The sequence below is a fragment of the Pocillopora verrucosa genome, chromosome 2 (assembly GCF_036669915.1).
Source record: "Pocillopora verrucosa isolate sample1 chromosome 2, ASM3666991v2, whole genome shotgun sequence".
NCBI lineage: Eukaryota > Metazoa > Cnidaria > Anthozoa > Scleractinia > Pocilloporidae > Pocillopora > Pocillopora verrucosa.
The window spans coordinates 7472555-7490691 of NC_089313.1; the positions used below are offsets into that span (position 1 = coordinate 7472555).

The following is an 18137-nucleotide window of genomic DNA, read 5'->3' on the forward strand; positions in this document are numbered from 1 at the left end:
CCATATTGTTTTTATGATAGATACCGCTGACTTGCTTCCTGCTATTGGGGCATTTTAACTAGTTCCCAGTGTACCCAAAGTAACGAGGAAGGAACGCCTGACGAGGTTTTGCTTCTGTTCGATCAATGTTTATTTGTAAGAGTGTTTCAAGCTTTTCTTACGATGCACCTACTTTTTCAAAGGCCTAGTGTAGTAAAACAAACTAGAATTGCAGCTAAATTTCTCCCCGCAGTAACTCAGACCGCTCCGTCGATAATTCGAGGAAAACATACCATCAAAGCTCTTGAAAGTGGCACGCCGCGACTCAGGTGAGCTGTGGATACAGTTTCCCTCAATATGTCAATTGATTTTATTGAATTTTATTCCGTTCAATTGAAAAACCATTTCGTAAAATTTGTAGAATGGCAGCATCTCTTAACAAAAGGAAACACAGGGAGAAACATAACCGTATCGTGGTAGAGGGATGGAGACTCGTACGAGAAGCTTTGCTGGCCAAAGCTAAGGTGTTGAATATATTTTACACCGATCCAGCACTGCTTGATCACATCGACACTTCGAGTCTACCATCAAACTGTCTTGCTCAAACAAGCGAAGAAACAATGGAGAGTTTATCAAATGCTGTCACACCGCCTGGTATAGTAGGAATGTTCAAGCGTCCAAGGCAGGGTGAAGGGGGGGAACTGAAGAACGGAAACACTGTGCAAAATCCATTGACAGTGTTATGTGATGGACTGAAAGACCCAACAAACTTAGGTATGGCATATAGTTATTTTATGGCAAAGAAATGGCTTTTGAGTGGGAAGAAATGTTGATTTGAAATCAAGTGTAAGATGTCAACTGAAAATGGGACATGTGCATGACAGATTGGAAATGTCATACTCAAGAAAGCAGGGGTCTTTGTAATTAAGAAGCAGAAAATAGCAGCAGGTAACTTCAGAGGAAAGTAATCAAAAGAACAAAATTAGAAGACCTTCCTTTCACCCACTATTCATGTTACAGTAACTACCAAAATAGTATTAATGCAACATAACATATTGTGATTGTGTAGGTACATTGGTGCGGACGTCAGCAGCAGCAGGTTGCCAGTCCTTCATTACTTCAACTTGTTGTGTTGATGTGTGGGACCCAAAGGTTTTGCGATGTGCTGCTGGAGGTCATTTTTATCTTCCCATTCATTACAATGTGGATTGGGAAGAGATTGAGACATTCATTGCAGATAAAAGGATTTTTCTTGCAGACAATAATATTTCTGGTAGGGAAATTTAATTCAGTTAATTTTTATCAAATGTTGAGTTTTGTTGCTTTTATCCTGTGTCTCATCTGACACAAAATTTATCGTCAGAAACATACTTAAGAATCTACTTAATAAATAACTTCTGTTCCAGTCAGGAATTCTGGCTGGTAGGATGTATTTTCTCTGGTCTTTGATTTGAGAAGTGTTTGTCAATCTCTTAAACTATAATTTAGAAATAATTAAGTTTGTTTCCACAAAAATGTATTGAACCAGTAAGTCTTTTCTAACAATATCCACGTCATTTCCAATGCAACCAGCAACAAATTTAGGACAAGTTCAATTCTTAATGACTAGATCGAACTCTTCAAATTATGCATCATTGCCAGTGGTCTCTTATTGAAGTGTGACAAACATATTATACATTAAGAATGGATCTACTAATTACAAGGTTGGAAACAACTGAGGAAATACAAATAGCATAGGAAATAAGAGACACTCCATGAAAGGGCCATTTACCTGATGATTTGACATTCAGAACATGCCTGTGATGACTTGTCAACTTGAGCTAACACCTTTTTATTTGCATGATCTGCCCAAAGGTCAAACTCATAGAGATAACTGGGTGGACTGCAGCTAGGTAGGGGATCACTTTCTGCACATGCAAAATGTCAAACCTCAGTCTATCTTATATTTTGGGTTTAAATGTTGATCAGGAATGTTAGATGACTTTAAGTAGCCCTGTTCAAGCTGAATCATTTCCCAATGTTCCATTTATTTTCACTTCCTTTAGATGACCTAAGCATTCCAGCATCAGAACATTTCCAAGTGGACTGGACTCTAGGACCCAGTGTTCTGGTTATTGGTGGTGAGACTACAGGTCTGGGAGAAATTATCAAAGACTTAGCTTGTCAATATCATGGACAACTTGTTCGTGTTCCCATGGCAAACACAATTGACTGTTTAAGTGCAGCAATGGCTGGCACAGTTATTATTTATGAGGCTTACAGACAATTACTTATCGCTGAACAAGATAGATAACACTTGTAAGAAGTGTGAAGAAGTTTAATTTTTTGATTTCTTAATTAATATTTTGATACAATTCAGACTTGTAAAGTCACTTTCAATTTCTCTCCAAGAGAGTGGCTATTGCTGCACCTACTGATGCATCTGCATTTTCATTCAAAACCAGTGGCAATTCAAAAACCTGTTCAACTTGTTTCTGTAACACTCTATTTCTTTTCAAAGCGCTTCCAGCACCAACTATTTGTCGCACATCATGCAAATGGAGGAAATCTTGTGTCATCATTTCTTTTATGTTTTCAATAACTCCTTTAAAAAGAGCCAAACCAACATCACCAAGTGAGATATTTCCTGATGTTAGGTTGTTCACTTGTCCTCTTTGATCAGAAGTGTGCCTTTCACCCCATAAAGTGGGAACTACTTGAAGTGATGTTGAAGCTCTCTCATCAGCACAGGCCAGTATTCTAGAATAAATATCATCTTTAGAAGGGAGACTCTCTTCCAGTCCAAGATCTTTCATCCATGATGTCAACATCTTCACAAAGGTGGCCAAAACGTTACCTCCTGTAACGACAAAGGAAACAAAAGCTGACAGTTAGACCTCCTAGATTTCTTGGTTTGATAACATAACAGTATGTGACCTTAAGAATTTTCCAAGAACCCCTATTGGATGTAATTTTTGATAACATCATTGCGACCCAAAGAAATATACTTGGAGATAGATAGAAGTAAACAGTGGTAGATTAAAGATTTAATGTTAGCACCAATACACATATGGTACAAGAGGCTGTCCATGAGTGAAAAGAAAGGTTTTATACACTCTTTGAACAACAGTACAAACATAAATCAAGAAAATCTGACCATACCTGAAAGTGATGCAGCCGTCATAACTTTTTGTCCTTGAAAGAATGGAAGAATTGTAATTGCTTTACTAGGCATCTCTGAACTTTGATATGAAGATTTCCCTGCAGCCACAGTGCTGGTATTAGCAGGAACAACCACAGCCAGTTGGCAGGATGTTCCAATGTTAAGAACTGAAAATTAAAAAATATTTGACAACTGAAATTTGAGTACTAGTTAAGTTATATTTTGTTTGAACTGTGAAAGTTTTGAACAATAAGGGGTAACAATTTTCAATTTTTTATACAGTCATCTTCCTTCACACTTCTCAGGGAATGGCCCTTCATCCTTCTTGTCCCATAAGTCCTATATTTTGACCATTAATGACCTTGATTTGAGCCTTTATCTCAGTTATCACTTAATTTCCTGAGGTGTTCTTGGGACTAACCCCTGTCCTCATACCTTGGTGCTAAAGAGATCATGGTTTTGACACAAAAACTGTTCACTCTTAACCCTTCAGATCTGATTGTTAATTCTCCCCTCTAGCTTCTGTGCATTTTCTTCTAAATTAGTTTCAAGAATTTTGCATTTGATAAAGATTACAGCTTCAACCAAATAAGTTTCAGTATTCTCATTAATAGTTTGCAGGATAATGTATATATATTGTAGGGAGAAATTACATGTCAATCACTTCTGGGAGTAAAATGCTTAAGTGATGCAACATGCATGAAAAGAACTTCTAAGTGTTACCTGCATCACTTTCCTGAGATCTGCTTGCAAGTACTGAGCACTGGAAGTCACCCAGACCCACCCCCACAGGTGTACCAACTGGGATTCCATACAAAGATCTTTGCAGCTTACCAACCATTGTACCTGGTTCTACCACCACTGGCAGGAGTTGAGTGGGGAAGTTTGCCTCTTTCAGACTGCATAAAGAGTAAAAATAATAATTTAATTGTAGTCTACCCCTACAATAAGAATCTTAAAGAGTCCAATTTCTCATTCTGAACATTAATCTTGAATGTGGGAACTCTGTGCAAAATCAAATAAGCAATGGCTAAATGCCTAGTGGCCAGGTACGTTCTAAATGCCCGGCAGTCTGAAATTTTCAAAGAAAATTCACTGAAAGGTTGTTTCCAACTTATTTTAGAGTATCAAAAATGTCACGCCATTCTAAAAAACTATTTTTATGCATTTAGTTGGCAAATTTTCTGAGTTTGTGCCATTGCTCAGTTGTCAACATTAAGAAATTCCACCCTTCTGATCAGGCTATCAAGCAACGCTCTAAAATGAAAAAATATCCAGTAGTCAGAAATTTTCACGGAACTACCACTGACACGTTCTTCCAAATTTCTCAAGAGCATTAGATGTTTGTTTGGAAATGCAGAAACGTCACGCGATTCCAAAAAATATATTTCTGGCAGTCGTGATTTTTCGATATTAGAATACCTTGACTGAATTTTTGAAAAGTATGTTACGACATACTAAAAGAAAAAACATCTGATGCCTTTTAGTGGAAATTCTGTGAAAATTTCCGAGTGCTGGTCTATTTAATTTGGGACTGAACGATTTTGCAGCGTTCACGGGCTTGTCCACCAAATAAACCCAAAATAGAATTCAGTTGAAATTCTGAAAAAAAACATATATACTCAACAGTTTTATATGGAGTTTCGTTCGGAACTTTAATAAAAATTTCTGTCTGCCAGGCATAATAAGTCCATTTGAGACCGTGTCCGGCGGTCTGTTGACAAGTGTAGAATTTCTTTTAGTGTCGACAACCAAGCGACTCTACTATTTTAAAGCATAAGGTTGGGAAGAAAAACATAAAATACACACACGCACACAAAACACAAATTATTTCTGGAATTTCTTGACATTTCTTGTCAGAGATCTGGTACTCTTAAGAAGTTTGAAATAAATTTTCAGTGGAAATTATGTGAACATTCCAGACTGCAGGTTCGTGCCCGGCTACCGGACATTTAGCCATTGGCAATCGGATAAGCTAAACATTTCTCGCAGTCACTTGCATTAGAAAGAGGTGTTTTAAACCTGACTTAATGATATAATATCAAGAAAAAACTTGATAAGCATGTGGAATTAACTAACTTACATGTCTAACTCCCACGCCATATTACTCACATCAAAATATCCCCAACTGACAGCATTATGTGAAGACATGCAAGGCTTTCTCATTTCACAAAAAACACAAACAAAGTAATCCATGATGGTTCCAGCGCAATCGAAACGTTCCAAGAAGCTAGGATCATTTCTCTGAAGCCAAAAAATGCTTGCACATCCAAAACCAGTAGAAATAGGAATATGTGAACGTGTAGGCGGAAGGGTGCTTAAAAAGTCATTGTTACATCTTCCGTCCTCCCAAGTAATAAGATGGGAGACATCATCGCTCCGTATAAAATGGTGACCTTCACTTGATACACTGCATGATTCACCGTTCCACATCACACATCCATGCATCTGTCCACAAATTCCAATACGAGCCACTTTGGCCAGGAAATGTAGAGAGAATTGGGAAAGTACATGCTGTAAACAAGCAAATATTTTCGCAACATCCTGCTCTGCAAAGTTAGATTCCTTATCGTGATTATTCGCCTCTGTATCAAGTCTAAAACTTTCAATGACATCTTTAGTACCATTTCGCACTAACGACACTTTTATCGAGGTTGTTCCAATGTCTATTCCGAGAACGAAAGATCCCGTGTCACAATCCGCCATCTTGTCACGCAACAAAGAAAAAGTTGAGTGAGGGTGATCACCTGACTTTAGTTGCATAATCATTGGCTGCAGATATTTGGTAAGAGTAAATGATGAACTTTTCTCGTGATCGTTAAACCCTATTTATTTCATTTGTTTTTTTTAAAAAATGAGGGTTGCAATAATAGGGGCTGGAGCTAGTGGTCTTACCAGCATAAAATGCTGCAAAGACGAGGGTTTAGAGCCGGTTTGTTTCGAGCAGGAGGACTCCATTGGAGGACTTTGGTATTTTACCGAAGAGGAGAGACATAGTTCCGTGTACAGGTCGACTGTAATCAACACCAGCAAAGAAATGATGTGCTTTTCGGATTTCCCGATCCCTAAAGAATATCCTCCGTTCATGCACCACCAATTGATCATGAAATACCTCCATCTGTACGCGAAAGAATTCGATTTGTACAAATGCATTCGGTTCCGCACCAAGGTGGTTGACCTTAAGAAAGCACCAGATTTCGAAGAGAGCGGGAAATGGGAAATCCTATTTCAAGAACTTGACGGCAAGAATCCCGACGCGGTGAAAAAAGAAGTATACGATGCTGTGATGCTTTGTGTAGGTCATCACTCAGAGCCCTCGTGGCCTTCCTTTCCCGGTATGGATGAATTTTCAGGGCTCAAGATCCACAGCCATTCATACAAGGACTTTAAACCATTTGAAAACAAGAAAGTCCTAGTGGTTGGTAGGTATTTTGCTCTTGACATTTTCTTTCCTTTAATCCAAAGCTAAATTCTTCAAGAAAAATATTTTTGCCATCCACCTTTCCCCTTTCCCCTTTCCCTTTCCCCTTTCCCCTTTCCCCTTTCCCCTTTCCCCCACTTCCCCTTTCCCCCACTTCCCCTTCCCCCCACTTCTCCTTCCCCGCACTTCCCCTTTCCCTTCCCCTCCCCCCACTTCCCCTTCCCCTTCCCCCTCCCCCTTCCCCTTCCCCCTCCCCCCACTTCCAACCTTAAAAGCATTATTCACTACTCACCCCCTCAATTAAAAAAAACAAACAAACAGACAAAACAAAAAGCAGGAAACAAAAAGCAAAAAAACAAAACAAAACCAAATCCAAAATGACTAGAATAAATTAAAAATGAAAATTGAATCCTTAAATTATTTGTCAAAGATATTTAATTGTTATGGAGCCAATTGCTTATAAAAGGTGTTTTAAATGATCTTGAAACTAGTAAAAATCAGAAGGGAAATTGGGTACATTGCTTAAACCCTCACAATTCCTCTACCTTTTCCTTTTGCATACTCTTTGTCTGGCAGATGATAAACAGATAAGAAAGGCAATGATCCCCATCAGTCTTAACTTATTATTGCATAAAATGGATAGCTAATAACCCCTGCAAAGTGATCTGCATCCCTACCACTGTTTTAAGTTCACTTGCTCCAGGATGGCTTCCATCCCCCCTTTAACAACCTATATGTCATGTCTATATGTCATGCTTAAAACTCAGTTTGCTTTTTGGTGGTCTTTCAAGGGTTTTCATGGTTACCGGTACCTTGTGCATACACTTAAGCTTCCCTCAGACTTTTCAGGCATCTTTATCCACACATACTTAATATTGCTAATGAGATTAAAGCAGCATTTTGTTTTGCAATGACCTATGTATTTTTAGGTATAGGGAACTCTGGTGGTGATATTGCTGTGGAACTCAGTCGTCACACTCCACAAGTCTTTCTCAGTACTCGCAGAGGGGCTTGGGTCCTGTCCCGCATGGGAAAGGGAGGTGAGCCTATGGACCAGCAGTTCATCAGGCGTGTCGGGTCTCTTGTACCCATCTCACTTCGAAGAAGTCTTTTTAAAAAAATAGTGAATGAGAGATTTGATCACAAAGTATTTGCACTGCAGCCTCAACATCCAATCACTGGTCAACACCCAATGGTCAATGATGCTCTGCCACACCGCATAATAGTTGGAAGTGTTGTCATCAAACCTAATGTCAGGAGTTTTACCAAATCTGGAGTTATCTTTGATGATGATACTCAAGTAAATGACTTAGATGCTGTGATCTTCTGCACCGGGTACAAGATAGGATTCAGGTTCATAGATCAATCAATTCTTCCTGTGAATGACAACAAAGTTGAGCTATACAAATATGTGTTCCCCCCGAACCTTGCCAAACCAACACTTGCTGTTATTGGCTGTGTACAGCCTCTTGGTGCCATTTTTCCTCTGTCAGAGCTTCAGGGACGGTGGGTAACCCGAGTGTTTAATGGGAAAACACCCCTTCCTCCTAAGGATTTCATGATGAAAGATGTTGAAATGAAAAGAGAGGCCATGCAAAGAAGATATTACGCTTCTAAACGCCACACAATTCAGGTAAAATAACCAAGCTCCAATACATTATCATGATGGCATATCAGTGAAGTATAATTTTTCATGTGATTACAGAGAATTGCACGCTCTGTTTGGTAGATGATCATTCCCTAACAAAATTTTTGAATGAGGGCTCTAGGTTGTGTTTGTACTGCAGCCTTGTTTTTTAGGTTTTCCAGAGGAAATGCTGGATCTATCGCCAACTAATGTTTGAGTCTCAGAATATGGGGTAATTCTGGTTTCCCACACTGATTGTAGCTGTAAAATGATAACACCAAGCACTCAAAATGTACAGGAAATTTAGAAATCCTAATGGTACATTAGATAGGAAACCAAACCTTGTGAAGGGGGCAGTCTTTCCAATCAAAAAGCCAGGTATGTTTCATTAAGGCAGTGTCTAAATGCGGCAGGAGCTGGGCATGGTCTTAACTGGGCTAAATGCCTGACATTCAGAAATTTCTACAGAATTTTGAGCTAAAAGCTAGCTTTTAATCTGAAAAACCTTCCTTCACTTTCACAGGTTGATTACATTCCCTATGCAGATGAATTGGCAAATCAGGTTGGTTGTAGACCAAACCTGATAAAGCTCTTTTTCAGCAATCCTACGCTAGCCCTGAGTTGCTTTTTTGGACCCTGTACACCAGTTCAGTATCGTCTAATGGGCCCTGGTGCATGGGAAGGAGCCAAGAAAGCTATTGAAGATGCTCCTGGAAATGTGATTTACGCAACAAAGACACGCATTTTACAAAAGAAGGAGCAACAGGGAACTAACACGGCTGCTGTGTGTTTGAAGTTGTTAGCTTTGTTTGTTGTGCTCATTTCCATTATCATAAGATTTTCGGCTGAAAACTTGAGTAGTTCAGAGGTGAATTCACCATGAAATTCTGATGAGTTCAGAGAATAATTCATAATCTAAAGAGGTATGTGATGTATACTAACAAAGTAAGAGAGATGGTAAGTTTTTCCAGGTATGTTATGGTTTGTTCATCTACAAATATTTACCTAGTTGGTGGAAGTAGGTAGCAGAAGCAGTCCTGAATCATGCTCTTTTATCTTTGTGAATAGTTTGCTAGATGCAAATCAGCACACCTTGCACGAAGTGACACACACCCAACAGTTACAGGGGCCTATTGATAGTGGGCACTGGAGGGTAGATGATGCACAAAGCCATATTTCAAGTTTGTTAATGGCTGGCCATTTTTAATTTTTCCCAGCCTTAGCTCTCTTTGTTCAACTTTTGTTTATTGTATCCCTTTGCATTTGTCTAGTTGACACTAGCAAACCACTCTTCAAATGCTACCTCATCCCAAACAAAACAATTTAAACTAAACAAACAAGCAAACAAACGACCCCTGTAATATCATGACACAGTTTGGTACTGGTGTATGACATAGATTAGTCTCGCCTTCTTTATTTCTAACCTTTGCAATGTTCAGACAGCCTTGTAGTTAAAACGTATGAACCTCCAAATGCCATTAAAGGTTACCAACAGGTATTGTAATGTAGCTTTAGGTGTGTTGTTTGATCAGTGCATTGGTCTTAGTTTTTTTCTTCATGTAGGGTATACTAGAGTAACAGTGGCAGTTTGTGCATACTTTTGGTGTAGTGGAATTTCTAAGCATGGTAACTTACTTTCCATTAATACACATCTCAGATAGTGCATGTATTTTGCTATGATTGGTCAATTAAGTGTAGCGTATTTTGCTATGTGACTGCTAAATTTAAAAGTTTGTTTGAATTGGAATCCTTCTCTTTTATTTGAACCCAGAGATATAATAATTATCTTACTGACTGAGTTCAAGGTCTGTGCTGTAAGTTAATATGGACCAAGTTTCTTTCACTAGGATTTATGGCCTAAGTGAAAAAAAATTTGGTCTGTAACATAAGTATGGACCTCAAACTCGTTTAGTGCAAGGTTGGTATAAACCAAAACCTATATTGCTTTTATTGGTTTTCTTCAGCTCGGTAACTGATACACTGGAGCAGGTAGCAGTCCAATATAACCATATAACACTTGACTGATTCAGTTTATTATATAAATAAAATTAATTTTATTTCAAGAGTTGAGGTCGATACATAGCAGAGATTCCAACCCTCCCGATTTGATCGGGAGTCTCCCGATTTGATCGGGAGTCTCCCGATTTGATGTCTTGCCTCCCGCTCTCCCGATTTTTACCAAATTCTCCCGATTTATCATAAAATTCTGAAAACTAGGGGAAAATTGCTAATCTTAAGAATTTTTGGCGATCTGTCACTGTGAAACACTCATATTATACTTACTTTCTTCGCGAAGAGCATTATGATATGTTATAACTCAGGCCGGAATGATGTCAAAATTCAGGAAATGGCACTTGAGAGAACCTAAATTTGCAAAATTTCCCGGGGGCATGCCACCTGACCCCCCTAGAAGCTCGCGCCTTTGGCACTAATAATTACTCCCTATTTTCCATCACATGGGGTTGGAATCTCTGACATAGTAGACAAAAAAAACACTGATTCAAATATTTTGATTTAAACAAATATATATTAGATAAATATATACTCAGATAAATTAATTCATGAACAAATACAGTGTACAAATGTGTCTCTTTAACTGGGTGCAAGGGAACTTCTGTTGGGCTTTCAGCCAATACATTATCAATATTGTAACAGCTAGCGAACTAGTTTGATTATTCCATGCCGGAATACTTCTGTTAGATTCTTCGCATCTACTCTAGCGGTTGCGAAATAACCATCAAACATGTGATAAAGTCAGTTTTGAGCAGAGTAACGCTTCACGAAAGTGGGAAATTATTTCCGACAAAATGCCGAAGCAGAAGTTCGGACATGGGCAGTGGAGGATTGACTCACTGTAAAACGCGGTTTGTTTACTTAAAAAGTCACGTGAGACTACACGTGAACTCTTACGTCAAAAAGGTGACCTAATTCAGGGGTATAAAAGTGATACAATTTGTGGGAGCCACAAACGATTCATTTTCGAAATTTCATAGGTGCGAACTACACTTTTTAATACTCGCTTCTAAATGAAACAAAAGTAAGAGAGAACACCAGAGTCTTCCCTTAAAGCGTCCTGGAAATTCACCCTTGAATGCTAAGTAAACAGAGTGCATACGAACTGCCTGTATTGTTCTGAACTGTTCCTAATTTCAACTGCGAAACGCTCAGCGTTGCTCAAATAGAGGTCTGTTTTGCTCAAGATATTCTCAGGTTTCATCAATGCAAGGTCTACTCTTAAGGGTTGCTCCAAGGTTCTCTAGGAGACCCCGCTCTCGTGTGGTGTATGTTTGTGTAAGACAACAGGAAAATGATCTAATTATGTTTTTAAAGGACAGGTACAAACCCCTCACTCAGGACTGTACCTCAAAAGCTAACGCCACGAAAACGAACTGCTAAGGAGCTAATTGTTTGGGGGGCAACCAAACTAATTATCAGGGTTTCCAAACATGAGACGGGTGGGTAATTTCTGTAAAAGTAGTACTATTTTTCCCCATTCACAAATTAGCCTTTCATGGCTGCATACATTCTCTATTTAATTCTTCTCATGATACCGTGTAAAGCTTGTATCTCGCAAAGCTGTTTCCTACAGATATTAATTGTTTAATATTTGCCCTACTCCACCCCTGCCAAACAGCAATTTTTTCACGATTCGACGCCCACCCTTAACCTAAACACCGTCCCTCGTCTTCGCCTACAAAGTGATGACAGTGAGGACATCAGCATGTCCTCCCAAAAATTCGGCCACTTTGGAAATTTCCCAGTTTTTTTAGGGTAAATGGTTGTTGCTATGGTTATGAAATAAATTGTGTGGTTGGTGCACTTTGCTGACTGGACTTAGTATGATTGGTTGTTTAAACTGTCCGATTACAGGTGTCCGCTGAGCCAACCATCTGATTACGTTTTTTAATCACAACTCTAAAGAAAAATTAGTGAAAAAAATAAAGCAGTGAATGCATCAATCACATATGAGAGAATTGTAATGGTTGTGATTAATTTAATGATGATGAAAGGACTGAGGGGAGTCCAGTTCGGTCTGTAATCATACGAGGGATTGATTAACAAATAAGGAAGCCTTGACTGTACTCTATTCTGTTGTGAAGCACGTAAGAAGCGGCTAGAGCACAAAACAAGGGTAGGGAGAAACACAAGACGTAGTCGAGTGTTTCTCCACTTCTTAAACTGAGCACAGTCAGGGGTGTTCTATTTGTTTATAATAAAGAATCCGTTGAATTCCCCAACGCATTACTTTCAGTTTTCGAAACAAATCTTTTTTCGGTGACTTGTAATCGCATTTTTCATTCGTTTTTATCCGTTACAATGGATTTTACTAAATCTGCTAGTGTCCACAAAAACAACCGCTGATAAAACATGGCAGCGCATTAGCTGAAAAGCCTGGAAAGGATTACAGTGAGTATTAGTCAAGCTACTCACTTTTAACACAGGTTGTTGACCTTAAATAAAAAAAACCGTTCAAGAAATAACATTTCTGACTTAGAGTATGCAATCATAGTCCCACAAGTCTAAACTTTCCGTAATTTCCGACTTATTGTCATCACTGGCGCACAACCGTTCGAACACGCGCTTAAGAAAAAAATCTGATTATGACGTTTATTCAGAGGAGATCCATTTTGCTGCAAGGAGAGTAGAACTCAAAATGCCCCTGGTAACATTTTGGCGCACCTTCATAGAAGTTTTACAGGCTTTGGCATTTTTCGGGTTTTGCGATAACGAAGAAAGGTAAGGCTTAAAACTTGTGAAAATTGTTAAGTTGTTACGACAGGAGAAAAGCTTAAAACATCTTTTTCTTGTTGAGCGGGCCGATCACGCGCCGAAAAGTATCTCGAAAAGTTAACTTGAAATTCCACATCTTTTACAATGGTTAACGTTTTGCAAGCAAAAAAGATACATGAAACAGAATCCGACTTGACACAAATTTAGTTCTCTATCAAAAGACACAAGTGGGAAAAGTGCAATTTTCCTCACTAGATATTCCTTTCTTCTTTATTTCCGCTCACTGTGGCAGAAAGGAAGATTTCCTCGCAGTTCGTTTACTTATGAATCTTTGAAAAAAAGAAATGCATTTACTTTTTGCGTCACTTGAAGAAAGATTGAAACGAAATGTGAAACTTCACTCAGTAATAATATTCATGTGGGTCTCGAAGATTTATTTGAGGGGCGAAGACGAAGGCCAAGAGTGGAGGAGAAGGAAGGGGAGGGGAGGGGAGGGGAGGGGAGGGGAAGGAAGGAGATGGAAGGAAAAGGATAAGGGGATAAAGGAAATGGGGAGGAGAGGGATGGGGAGCAAACTGAGAGGAGGGAGTGTAAACAAACTGAGGCGAACGGAAAACAATTGACTTCTTTCCCATGTAGAGGTAAAAATATAAACACTGGAACAACTATTAGATGTTCCAGTGTTTATATTTTTACTTCTGCAAGAAGGTGGGGAGGAAACGGAAGGATGAAATGGGAGGGGAAGGGCGGGAATATGTGAGGGGAGAGGGGAACGTAAAGGAGCTGAAGTGAATTAATGAAAAAAAATCAATTTTTTCCCTTGTAGTGGAGAAACAGAAGAAATCAAGAAAACGAGAAGTTTCAAAGGTACGAAAACATCGTTTCTGTTCGAAAGGAAAATATACTTAGAGGACGGGTCATCAAAGTAACAATGACTCAGGCTCCGTGGGATCACTGTGACAGCCAACCATAGATACATCTAGGGTAAAATTTGGCTTTGTATCATCTTGCAGACGAAACTAAGAACAGCAAGTTGGAGGAGGAGAGCAATGATGTGCAAGAGGTTAAAGCCGAGCTTAACGAGGATGTTAAATGGCTTATGGTTACTGATGAAGATGAGAATGTAAAGGAAGACATTTGGGAAGACATCACCTCCCCTGATATTCATGCAAAGGTAACAGCCATTCAAGAAGCGAACATCACAAGAATTGAAACTGAGGAAGTAGAAGGGGAAGCCTTTGAACATGACCAGTGGCTGGACATCACGGAAGGAGAATCTTGGGCTGATATTGTCTCAAGGGAGATTCCCCTAGAGGATATCACTGTGTTTGAGGTGGCGAGAAATCTCCAGTGGTCAGATCAGGTCGCTGCAGAATATGAAACAGAGATTCAACCCACTACCGAACAAGTACACTCTTTTGAGAACCATGTCGAGAACGTTTCTCAAGATACTGAAATGAAAGAAACTGCAGAAGTCCAAGAGAGCTGTGGGGAAAACAAAGTGGTTGATAAGGAGATAAAGGTGCTCCGCCTTACTTGGGAAGAGCTTCTCTTAGCAGAGAGACACATGGCATCGGTTTACGTGGAAGAGTTGAGTTCAGATCAGATCAAATCAACAAGACTTAGTTTGGCACAAGAAGATCCTGCAATCCAGGCCTCTAGGGCCACATCCAGTGATAAGTAAGTGCGATTCAACCAGGGGGAAGGGAAACTTCTACATTCTACATTAATTAATTTGGTTAGTATACAGCATACAAAACATGTACAATCATTCCATACAGAAGGATGTTCATTTACTTCCTAGCAATTACAACAATGACTGACGGTGGCAGAAAACGAAAAAATGTATGTATGTAACTAAACCTTAGAGTTCGTATGCTTTTTCAAGCTGTAGTTAATTAGAGATCACAGACAGATTCTCGAACAAAAATAAGGCTCAGAAGAATATGAAAATTATTGTCCACAGGGAGAGGTCCAAAGGAAAGAAGACACGAAGAAAGGAAAAAAGGAAACAGACGTTAAAAAGTGTGGCTGAAGAAGACCCTGCTATTCTGGATTACAGGGAAATACCCAGCCATGGGTGTGTGATTAACCATAACTATATGATTAACCATTAAAAAAGGAAAATTAAGAATCTAAATGTAGAAGGAATAGAATTGGGCGAAACTTTTGGTGCCAAAACTTTCTGCACAAGCCTATATAAAAAAGCTTTGAGGGACGATTACCAGTAGATTCAAGAACAGGACAGGCAGCTTTTAGACAAAATAAAATGTACAGCACATCACAATCAGGTGATGCTTTCCCTCCAGAGAGAGATTCAGCGTTACCTAATTATAACCTGACACATTTTAGCACTCTAAGCGAAATAAGAAAAAAAACGAAAAAAAAAAAAAATATGGAAAAATACTGGCTGAAAAAGATCCAGGCATTTTAGACTTCAAGGCACTTTGCACAATCCTAACCAGAGAATCACAAACTATTGCAAGATGAAGTAAATTGCAAATCGCAGCAGACAGCTTTAAGATCCAAATATATATATCATAACTATCTGGCGCTTTTTTTCTCACAGGGAAAGGTCTAAGGTCAAAAAGAGAAGAAGGAAACCAAGAAAGGAAAGAGAAGAAGCAAAACAAACATCCCCAAGCATGGCTGAGGAAGACCCTGCTATCGTGAATTAAAAATCCATCAAATATTCCCTAGCTAAAACTGCGATAAACGATGATATTAACTTTATAGACAACTTTTTGTTTGCATACTTTTGCTTGCCAGCACCATTTTTCTGTGAAACATTACTACTATAATTTGGAAAGGATCAGAGACTTTTACTGACTTTTTCAAAGGATCAGAGATTTTTTTCAAAGTTTTTTTCGGAGATATGCACAAAAAGAAAAGTGTATGAAGAATAACCTACTGCTGTAATTTTTTCATAAATAAACAAAAAATACTTTCTAAATACGGGCGTATTCTTGAAGATTTAATGTTTTGAATAAAATTGAAATCTTACAACATCTGTTCTAGACAATCTAGAGGTACGCCTCTCAGCTCAAACACCAGTTCATTCTGTTTCTCTCTTGCATTCATGTAGGCAAGAAATGTTGATCTAACTACTATGAGCGCAGAGTGCAACACCTGAAGGAGTGTTTCCCGTCAGAGTGGTGGAAGGAAACAAAGCGAGTTAGTGGTGTCACTGCTCTCATAATCGCCCACGACTCGGCCACCCGCGTTTTCCCGCGCTTCACTCAAACAGTTTTTTTTTCACTTTGAGTTCTTATTGGCGCCTTTCGATACCTCCTTTCATCTAATTGGCTGTTGTGATTACTTTAAAATTGCTTTCTTGGCACTCAATCAAAACTGCATTAAGGGCAAGCACCGTTAGCTTTAACTCTTCATCTCTGCAGACCCGAGGCAGTAAGATAACTCCTACCCTGATGTTGTTAAATTTAGAGAAAATGGGTGGCAATTAACTTCACATAGAAAGCGAATTTCACTGGTTGCCGACTCGTATTGAAAACCCTGTTTACCATAACCTTGACTAATCCTAATAGTGGTGCTTTTTACAATAGATTTTCCCTATAAGATTCGATATATTTCCTTTCTGTTTGCGTTTGCGTTAACTTTGCATTTGCATGTGAACCAGACATTACTATGCTGCTTTGTTCGCAAAGAAACCTTTCTCACAGTTTAACTATGAGGAGTGTTGTTAACAAAAACGCGTCCGAAATAATTACGCAGATATTGCGGTTACTGTTAAGTACAACAGGAAAACCAAATATTGCATCAGCCAAGAAAAGAATCGTCAAGGCCAGTGGTCAATATACTGGGAAAACCCGCAAACCATACTTACTGATTTATAAAGAGATTAAAACAAATGCATTAGCTTCTTCGTTGAAGTAATGCCGGAAAAACATGGCACTTTGACAATATGCTTAGGCCGCGTCGTAAGGCGCGAAAGCAGCCAGTTATATTTATAGAAACGTGTTCGTGGCTTAAGCCTGCGTTTATAATATTCGTATTCATTTTTTACAAATTCTGATGGCAGTCGCTTTTGCCGTTTTACACTGTTTCAAGCAAAAGCGGCTATTGCAAAAAAGATTGTAATTGTGAAAGATTCATTACTACGAATGACGGTTTTATAATTATGTCCGCTAATAAAAGAGGTTTGAATGCGGGTTCGGGTTTTGAAGGTTGACATTTGCATATTGTTTACTGGTAGCTACATTGCTAGCTTAAGAATGACAATTTCGTCCGCTCGAAAATGAGGTCAGCCTGTTACCATTGATGATTACCACGTCATCATAGCTATGAACTTCACACCGACATTCAAATCCAGCCATTGTGTGGAATGTTCATCATATGAACCTTTTTCAAAAGCCTGGCTAACACGTCCCTCTCGGAGTATTTATGCTTCAGTGAGTTAGCACCCGCGCTCCTGAGAAATCTTTAGGTGATAGGCTAAACTCCGTTTAGATCTAAGCACTCCTAATAAGAGTATGTGTCACTGATGAAAAATTCTCCATCACAGAGGGAAAATTGTTCAAAGTTAAATAATCCTGACTTTAAAGTTGATATGTGGTAATCAATGTCTAGTCTTTCTTGTCTCAGGCGCAGTGAGTTCAGAGGTGTAGCGTAAAGCAGGTGTGGCGTCAGCAATATTTTAACCAGCCTCTCTCCGCCGTTTTCAATCATTGATTATTGGAAATCTGTGAGATGTTCTTCTTCTGACTACTAAAAACGGCGTTTTCAAACGTGAAAAGCCATGTATTTTTATTTATCTTCCATGATCAATCAATTTTTTCAGGTTACCAATATCAACTTATGAGATTCCTACAATAAATTAAACATGACTACGATAAATCTTTACCTTGTTCGCTCTTTTTCACAGACCTATCGACATATCAGTGCTCACCACAGGGGTACTACTTTTTTAACTACCCACAACTTAACAAAAGAGACAAATAAATCTTTCAATCATCACAGTCAGCTTTCTTGATAGATATTAGACTACTAACTTGATGTTGTTTTTCTGAAATTATCACTTGCTATAATCTTTCGCGATTAAAATCATCTCTTGTTGTTTGTCTTTCGAAACACCTGACCACTCCAAAACTCTGGAACTTTCTAGGATGATCTTTACGTGATATCCGTATTCACTTGCCTCCAGATTTCACCAGGAAAAAAATCGAGAATTTTCTCTAAGTCATGACTACCGCTCGCCCAAATATAACAGCACGTCCAAC

At 38.9% G+C, this 18137-nt stretch overlaps 3 protein-coding genes and 1 pseudogene across 3 annotated transcripts; 3 read left to right on the forward strand and 1 right to left on the reverse strand.

Annotated features, from left to right (window-relative positions):
• LOC136279210 (2-(3-amino-3-carboxypropyl)histidine synthase subunit 1-like) overlaps nt 1-18137 on the forward strand; it is a 490303-nt pseudogene that overhangs the window by 135455 nt on the left and 336711 nt on the right.
• Nucleotides 93-2272, forward strand: LOC131793999 (rRNA methyltransferase 3, mitochondrial). Its single transcript, XM_059111491.2, has 4 exons — nt 93-308; nt 401-753; nt 1049-1252; nt 2025-2272. The coding sequence occupies exons 1-4, from the start codon at nt 163-165 to the stop codon at nt 2270-2272; spliced, it is 951 nt and encodes a 316-aa protein (XP_058967474.2). The 5' UTR covers nt 93-162.
• LOC131793998 (sedoheptulokinase) lies at nt 2355-5827 on the reverse strand. Its single transcript, XM_059111490.2, has 4 exons — nt 5205-5827; nt 3845-4020; nt 3121-3288; nt 2355-2818 (listed from the first exon to the last, which is right to left on the reverse strand). The coding sequence occupies exons 1-4, from the start codon at nt 5825-5827 to the stop codon at nt 2355-2357; spliced, it is 1431 nt and encodes a 476-aa protein (XP_058967473.2).
• Nucleotides 5887-10256, forward strand: LOC131794001 (flavin-containing monooxygenase 5). Its single transcript, XM_059111497.2, has 3 exons — nt 5887-6543; nt 7472-8175; nt 8693-10256. The coding sequence occupies exons 1-3, from the start codon at nt 5976-5978 to the stop codon at nt 9050-9052; spliced, it is 1632 nt and encodes a 543-aa protein (XP_058967480.2). The 5' UTR covers nt 5887-5975; the 3' UTR covers nt 9053-10256.